Source organism: Salvelinus fontinalis, chromosome 5, assembly GCF_029448725.1.
Source record: "Salvelinus fontinalis isolate EN_2023a chromosome 5, ASM2944872v1, whole genome shotgun sequence".
Classification (NCBI taxonomy): Eukaryota; Metazoa; Chordata; class Actinopteri; order Salmoniformes; family Salmonidae; genus Salvelinus; species Salvelinus fontinalis.
The window spans coordinates 224298-232956 of record NC_074669.1 but is presented as its reverse complement, the minus strand read 5'-3'; the positions used below and the strand labels follow the sequence as shown (position 1 = coordinate 232956).

Genomic DNA, 8659 nt, shown 5'->3' with positions numbered 1-8659 from the left:
GGAAGTGAGGTTTGGGGGCCACTCAATAAACTGGACTTTAAAATGTGGGACAAACATCCAATTGAAACCTTACATGCAGAATTCTGTCGGAAAATCCTACAAGTCCAGAGAAATACACCAACTAATGCATGTAGGGCAGAATTGGGCCGCTTTCCAGTAATAATGAAAATACAGAAAAGATCATTAAAATTTTGGCTACATCTAAATTCAAGTCCAAATTCGAGTCTGCAATTTAAAGCACTTCAAACCCAAGAGCTGAGCCCAGAAACGAGCCCTCTCAGTCAGCTGGTGTTGGACCTAACCAACCAAGCTGACACCAGCACTGCTTCAAAAGAAAGAATTCCAATAAACAAAATCATGAACCAATCAAAGGACTCATATTTACAACATTGGAAAAACGAAACAAAATCCCAAAGCCGACTAAATTGCTATCTGACCCTAAACAGAGAATATGAATTGGCTGAATATCTCTACTCTGTCAGAGATTCGAAGCAGAGACAGATCCTTACCAAGTACAGGCTGAGTGACCACCGATTGGCAATAGAAACCGGCAGACATAAAAAGACATGGCTACCCAAAGAGGAGCGTGTATGTGGTCACTGCACGACAGGGGAGGTTGAAACAGAGATGCACTTTCTCCTTTACTGTGATAAATATTCCTCACCAAGAGATTCATTATTCACAGAAATGACTACATTTATTCCAAATTTTTACTTATTAAACCCAGAGGAAAAACTAAAAATACTCATGGGCGAAGGAGCAATGGCTTCTCTTGCAGCCAAATATGTATTTGCCTGCCATAGCCTGAGGGACACTGAATAATAACATCTGCATAGTAAGCAGTAACTTACTTATTAGGAATGTTATTGTTATTACTGTTATTGTTATTAGTATTATTATTATTGTTTATCATTCCAAATAGTAATGGTATGGGTGGTATTGGTAATGATAGCAGTTTAATGATGGTGGTGGTGGTAGTGGTGCATTACACCATACATTACATTCGACTATTGACTGTTACCATTTTATTGTTACTATTTTTATATTTAATTTTGTATTATTATTTACTGAAATTCTATATTATTATTATTTGTCATTGTTTTAATTGTATTACAATGTATATTGTATACATTGTTGCTTTGGCAATATTGACACAATGTTTTTCATGCCAATAAAGCAGCTTGAATTTGAAAAAAAAAAAAATTTGAATTTGAGAGAGAGAGAGAGAACCAGGGTTATTATTCTGTAAAAATAGACAAATATGATCCATCTTATCTGAAGTAGTCAGTCTAGCTCAAGTCAAACCCTTAGTAAAACTTAAACCAAAGTCAAATCTGAGTACTGCTTACACTAACTGATGATCTGTCTGATCCGACGTCTCTGATCTCTACATTCCCCAGGTGTAGAATCCCAGCCAGCACCTTGAACACATCCGACTGGAAGTCCTCCGTTAACCCTACAGGAAGGACAGAGGACAAGGGGATGAGACTGTGTCCTGCAGACGTACCTACATAAGGACATAACACATTCATAAGCAGTACATAAGGATTCGATAAACACTTGTGTAGCAACCACATGTTATGAATGTGTCCTTATGTAGCAACCACATGTTATGAATGTGTCCTTATGTAGCAACCACATGTTATGAATGTGTCCTTATGTAGCAACCACATGTTATGAATGTGTCCTTACGTAGCAACCACATGTTATGAATGTGTCCTTATGTAGCAACCACATGTTATGAATGTGTCCTTATGTAGCAACCACATGTTATGAATGTGTCCTTATGTAGCAACCACATGTTATGAATGTGTCCTTATGTAGCAACCACATGTTATGAATGTGTCCTTATGTAGCAACCACATGTTATGAATGTGTCCTTATGTAGCAACCACATGTTATGAATGTGTCCTTATGTAGCAACCACATGTTATGAATGTGTCCTTATGTAGCAACCACATGTTATGAATGTGTCCTTATGTAGCAACCACATGTTATGAATGTGTCCTTATGTAGCAACCACATGTTATGAATGTGTCCTTATGTAGCAACCACATGTTATGAATGTGTCCTTATGTAGCAACCACATGTTATGAATGTGTCCTTATGTAGCAACCACATGTTATGAATGTGTCCTTATGTAGCAACCACATGTTATGAATGTGTCCTTATGTAGCAACCACATGTTATGAATGTGTCCTTATGTAGCAACCACATGTTATGAATGTGTCCTTATGTAGCAACCACATGTTATGATTGTGTCCTTATGTAGCAACCACATGTTATGAATGTGTCCTTATGTAGCAACCACATGTTATGAATGTGTCCTTACGTAGAACTTCAATATAATTGTATTGTTTATTCTTATCTTTTATTATGTCTTATTGTTGTTTGATTATCGAGAGGGAACCTGCAAGTCAGCTTTTCATTGGACTGTGTACACCATGTGTATCCTGTACATACAGTGGTGTAAAGTACTTAAGTATAAATACTTTAAAGTACTACTTAAGTCGTTTTTTTTTTTTAGGTATCTGTACTTTACTTTACTATTTATTAATTTTTTTAACATTTACTTTTACTTCACTACATTCCTAAAGAAAATAATATACTTTTTACTCCGTATATTTTCCCTGACACCCCAAAAGTACTCGTTTCATTTTGAATAGTCAGCAGGACAGGAAAATTGTCCAATTCACACACTTATCAAGACAACATCCCTGGTCATCCCTACTGCCTCTGATCTGGCGGACTCACTAAACACAAGTGTTTTGTTTGTAAATGATGTCTGAGTGTTGGAGCATGCCTCTGGCTGTCTGTAAATGTAAATAACAAGACATTCTGCTGTCTGGTTTGCTTAATATATGGAATTTTAAATGATTTATACTTTTGCTTTTACCTTTTGATACTTAAGTATACTTTAGCAAATACATTATCTTTTGATACTTAACTATATTTAAAACCAAATACTTTTAGACTTTTACTCAAGTAGTATTTAACTAGGTGACTTTCACTTTTACTTGAGTAAATTTCTATTAACATATCTTTACTTTGACTCAATTGTGTACTTTTTCCACCACTGTGTAAACATGTCTAATAAAACTTGAACTTGCTTCACACAGCAGTATGTTGACCTAAAGAGTGATGAACAAAGTGATGACTCTTACCCAACAGCGAGAAGGTCCTGCGTGTCTCTTCCATGTCCTTCCTGTCGTCCACCCCCTCGATACGCGTCTCCCTGCCCATACAGGTGTACCTGAACTCCTCTGCACTCACTAGACACACACAATAAGAATTTGTCCTTAACTGACTCGCCTGGTTCAATAAAGATTAAATAAATAAGATAATAACATTCATGGACTATTTGTGGCTGTATGATGCGCCTATCGTGTAAATACAGTAAAAGTGGACTGTTCCTTCCTGTTCCTTCCTGTTCCTTCCTGTTCCTTCCTTCTCCAGTCACTACACAGGTTTAACCCTCAATGAGAATAACCTTTTGAAAATAGTGGTTAAATGAAACTCACACAATCTCAGGCTCTTGAACTCAGACTGCTCTGCACAGGCACACATCTGGTAGAAGATGTGGTAGTTTCTCTCGTTCTCTGACTGAAAAGTAAAATGGTAGTATTACTGTATGATGGTCCGGTCCCAGATCTGTTCGTGTTGTCTTGCCAACTCCTATTGTCGTTGTCATGGCAAGGAGATGGCAAGACAACACAAACGGATCTGGAATCAGGCTAGAATGATTCACTGAAGCCTTCATATTTTTAAACATGATCCAACTATACGGTAGCTAACAACAACCCCTACGTTATAGACCACATATAATCAGAGAATCAAGTATGTGACGTATGACCTGGGAAACCACTCTAGATTTCTCCAGGAGATACGTCCTCATGTTGGCCCCGATGATCTGATATCTCCTGTCGAAGCTGATCTCTGTGTACTTCCCAAAGCGACTGCTGTTGTCGTTCCTGGTCGTCTTGGCATTTCCTATAGCCTGACAACAACAACAAAAAACACAGGTTACATACGTAGCTGATGATAATCAACACGCATTGTAGATTAAGACTTATGGGAAGTACGGTGGCTGATGAGGCCAATCTGTGCCTCGAACACTCTGTGGCACACCGGACATGATCTGTCCGATTATCACGTTAGAACTGTGAGCCTTTCTTTCCTTTATCGACAGATTATCAAATCCACAGATTACCTCAAATTACTCATTGACATACTGTGAGGTTACATGTAACGTGGACTGGGGCGGCAGGTAGCCTAGTGGTTAGAGCGTTGGACTTGTAACCGAAAGGTTGCAAGATTGACTCCCCGAGCTGACAAGGTAATAATCTGTCGTTCTGCCCCTGAACAAGTCAGTTAACCCACTGTTCCTAGGCTGTCATTTAAAATAAGAATGTGTTCTTAACTGACTTGCCTAGTTAAATACATTTTAAAAACTCACAGCTAAAATTTGTGGATTCCAAAAACATACCTCAGTTATTGGATTGGATGCCAGAACTTTGTCTTCCACACGTGTTCTGCTGCCAGACTTGCTGACCATAGCGAAGTACCTCATGACATACCTAGCAGACACAGTCTTCCCCGCTCCAGACTCACCACTCACTATAACAGACTGGTTCTTATTGTTCCTGAGAAAGAAAAATGTATCTCAGTAGGTATCTCAGTATATATATCTCAATATAAATGTATGTATCTCAATATATAGAATAGAGTCACACTCTTTGCTTCTCATTTGCGTAACACTGGACAGTTGATCTCATTTTAAGGAGAAGTTCTATTGACAGATAGGCCCAAAGGGCTAAAATGTATGACGGTAAGATAGATTAAAGGCTATAGAATAGGAAGTTGGTGGAGGGGGGGGGGTTAGGGATTGAACCGCTATCTCCAGGAGCATAGCGTTGGTCCGGGGGACGGCATCACTATCACGAAACCAGCCCCCCCCCCGGGGACTGTCTGTCTCATTCTTACCTGGCCATCTGTTTGTAAGCCTCCTCTGCCACAGCGAATATGTGAGGGTCCATAGCTCCCATGTTCTGTCCAGAGTACGCCTGAATGACTGCATCTCCATAGATGTGAAGCTGCTTGTATGGGTTGACAGCCACCAGGATGATTCCTGAAAGGGAGTGAAGGAAACCATCAGGCCATACAGTACAGTCAGAGTTATCCTACTTGCTTTCACATAGTACGCTTCTAATATAGAATATAACCTGTTGTATTCGGCGCATGTGACAAATACAATTTGATTTGACAGAATATAATAGAATATAACAAAATAGAATAGAATAGCATAAAATAGAATCAATAGAATACAATAGCATAAAATAGAATCAATAGAATACAATAGAATATAATATAATACAATAGATTAGCATAGAATAGAATACAATAGAATACAATAGCATACAATAGAATACAATACAATAGCATACAATAGAATACAATATAATAGAATAGAATACAATAGCATACAATAGAATACAATAGCATACAATAGCATACAATAGAATATAATACAATAGAATACAATAGAATATAATAGAATACAATAGAACACAATACAATATAATACAATATAATACAATAGAATACAACAGAATATAAGATAATACAATAGAATGCAATATAATAGAATAATACAACAGAATATAATATAACAGAATATAATATAATACAATAGAATAGAATACAATAGAATACAACAGAATATAATATAAGATAATACAATAGAATACAATAGGATACAACAGAATAGAATAGAATAGAATACAATACAATATAATAAAATAGAATATAATAGAATATAATAGAATTCAATAGAATACAATAGAATATAATAGAATATAATTCAATAGAATGCAATAAAATAGAAAACAAAAGAATATAAGATAATAGAATAGAATAGCATAGAATACAATATAATAGAATACAATAAAATAAAATAGAATACCACATAATACAATATAATACAATACAATATAATACAATATAATAGAATACAATACAATAAAATACCATACAATACAATAGAATAGCTGTATACTATTTTTCACAACTCGGCATGGACATTTTACACAAACGCCAAACCACAACTCATCACCCAGATGTAACAGTATAACTTTAGACCGTCCCCTCGCCCCGACACGGGCGCGAACCAGGGACCCTCTGCACACATCAACGACAGTCACACACAAAGCATCGTTACCCCTCGCTCCACAAAAGCTGCGGCCCTTGCAGAGCAAGGGGAACCACTACTTCTAGGTTTCAGAGGAAGTGACGTAACTGATTGAAACGCTATTAGCACGTACCCGCTAACTAGCTAGCCATTTCACATCCGTTACACAGACATGACATTTCCAGTTCCGTCTACGTTCAGTAAAGACAGCAGACGAATACTAAAACAAAGATGTCCCATTAGACAGCTGGGGAAACATTTCCTTTTTAGTACCACAGTAGCTGTAGATGATGTTGGACTCCACGAAGCGCACTTTGAGATTGTGTAGTACGGCAGGTTCGTGGAGATAGCTGAGAGCTGTCAGGTCATTCGATCCCACCAGGATATTAGGGTTGCGGAGGTGAGGGAGCTGAGGACTGGATTTGTCCAGGGGGTACACCATCTCCTACAGAGAAAAAACAGTATGATTCTGGTGATGTAAAGGCTCTATGGACAGTTTCCCAGACACAGACTAAGCCTGGCCCTGGACTAAAAAAAAATGTTGAAATGCACTTTTAGGCCTTTCACAATTCCTATTCTTGTCACTGACAGATAGAAGATGAGTGAAAGTAATGAGTTCAGAGATCAATGAAAGATTCTCACAATAAATGAATTATAATGCACGAGTATATCGCCATTCCAACTGAGACTGCACAAACAGTACAGTGCAGACAGAGAACTGTATAGTCTACAGTTTATAGTCTCTGTGTTCAGTACTTACAGTGCAGACAGAGAACTGTATGGTCTATAGTTTAGTCTCTGTGTTCAGTACTTACAGTGCCATCCTCAAGCTGCAGTTCTAAAGCCTCTTCTCCAGGTTTGAAGTCTCTCAGGATCTCTGCTGACTTCCAGACATGCTCTGCATCCGGTATCCACACTCTGTTGTACTGAAGGAGCAAATTAATGAATGCATGAATTTGTATGTCATGTCACATTTTACGTGACCCATTCCCTTTCATTTGCTAAATACAATTACAGTAGCCTACAAACTGGCTACTTCATGTAACAACATATTTGTCATGTATTAGTTGTAATGCAATTGCAATGTATTATTTTCAAGATGTACTACAAGGAGAAGTGTGAAGCTAATTTACCAAAATAATTCCCCAAACTCTCCCAAGGTTGACGTGACGTCATCATTACAGTGTGTACTGTACCATACGTCAGTTGTAAAGTAATTCATGGGGGTTTAATTGTCATCATGTACAATTAAAAATGCCGGCCATACATTCGTTTAACAGACGCTCAACCGAAAGCAGAGTACAGTGTAAAATGAATCTGTCACCATTTTGAGCAGGTGTGTCAACAAAGCGATGGAGATTCTGTAGGAAGATTAAATGAGTTAAAAACACGTTATCACTTTTCTTTCATATCATTTCCTCACCTTCGTATAGAGTTCCGACAAAGCCATGGTAACGCATAACAATCCGTGCGTTTAGCCTACAACATATTTATTTACAGTCAAGTGCGAATCGATACTGTACATCCCCTTATTATCAACATGAGGTTCCTTATGTCCACAACATATTGAAGCCCAGTTGTGCGCCGGTGCAGAACGATTTGTGAAAGTAGACAACTTCCCCAGGTGTCTGTCTTCACCTGTGAGGTGGACTTTGTCTTCCTCGTCCCGCCCATCAGTCTTATGACAGCAGCTTTACAGGCGTGTTCATTTGATCAAGGACTCAAGACGATAATATAAACAGGATACATTATACCTCCGCAAACTTTAAATGTTGAGGGTGATTCTACGGCGCATGCGCCTTGCGTTTACTCAGGGCATGGGATACAGATGCAAATGTAGCCTATATTTCTCCAAAACTTTTTCATAGTACGTGGTTGTGTGATATTAATCCATCATGCGTGTCTCATGCACCAATTTTAAAAAGTTGATCTCAGTATTTATAGCACATTTATTTCAATTGTATTTCCAAATAGCTTTCACCATATTTTATTCCAACTGCAAGCCCACAATATAAAGGTGCATGAGAAAACCGTGTCATTTTTTTAAATTTTACCTTTATTTAAGTAGGCAAGTCAGTTAAGAACGAATTCTTATTTCCAATGAGGGTCTAGGAACATTGGGTAAACTGCCTTGTTCAAGGGCAGAACTACAGCTTTTTACCTTGTCAACTCAGGGATTAGATCTTGCAACCTTCCGGTCACGCTCTGACCACTAGGCTACCTGCCGCATGGTCAACAAACACAAACACATTTATTGAATTATAGTCATGAGTAACTAAAACAACCACTGTGACGCACTATGTTTCAAATCGGTTTTATTGTGGATAATATAATCATGTGCCCAAGTTTACAATCAGATTGGTGAACTCACTCCCTTTTTAACATACAACAGTAACATGCATTTAAACAGAATGGACACACACAAAAAACAAAGTGGACGTATCAAAACAGAAATATAAATTAAAAAGGAAA

General features: G+C 37.8%; 1 protein-coding gene across 1 annotated transcript; it reads right to left on the bottom strand.

Moving 5' to 3' along the window:
- Window positions 1–9: 9 nt before the first annotated feature.
- Window positions 10–7816, bottom strand: LOC129854872 (unconventional myosin-Vc-like). Its single transcript, XM_055921999.1, has 9 exons — window positions 7611–7816; window positions 7003–7113; window positions 6461–6632; window positions 4984–5128; window positions 4487–4643; window positions 3854–3997; window positions 3522–3603; window positions 3165–3272; window positions 10–1456 (listed from the first exon to the last, which is right to left on the bottom strand). Exons 1-9 carry the CDS (start codon window positions 7635–7637, stop codon window positions 1329–1331), a joined length of 1074 nt encoding a protein of 357 aa, XP_055777974.1. The 5' UTR covers window positions 7638–7816; the 3' UTR covers window positions 10–1328.
- Window positions 7817–8659: the final 843 nt, after the last annotated feature.

What these genes read in the sequence shown, in the direction of transcription:
- LOC129854872 (XM_055921999.1), bottom strand. Translation starts at nt 7,637, where the DNA reads ATGGCTTTGTCGGAACTCTATACGAAG. An exon ending in CATCCAATCCAATAACTGAG is followed by an intron (nt 3,998 to 4,486) that starts GTATGTTTTTGG and finishes TGTTGTTGTCAG; the next exon opens with GCTATAGGAAATGCCAAGAC. An exon ending in AATCTAGAGTGGTTTCCCAG is followed by an intron (nt 3,604 to 3,853) that starts GTCATACGTCAC and finishes TTTACTTTTCAG; the next exon opens with TCAGAGAACGAGAGAAACTA.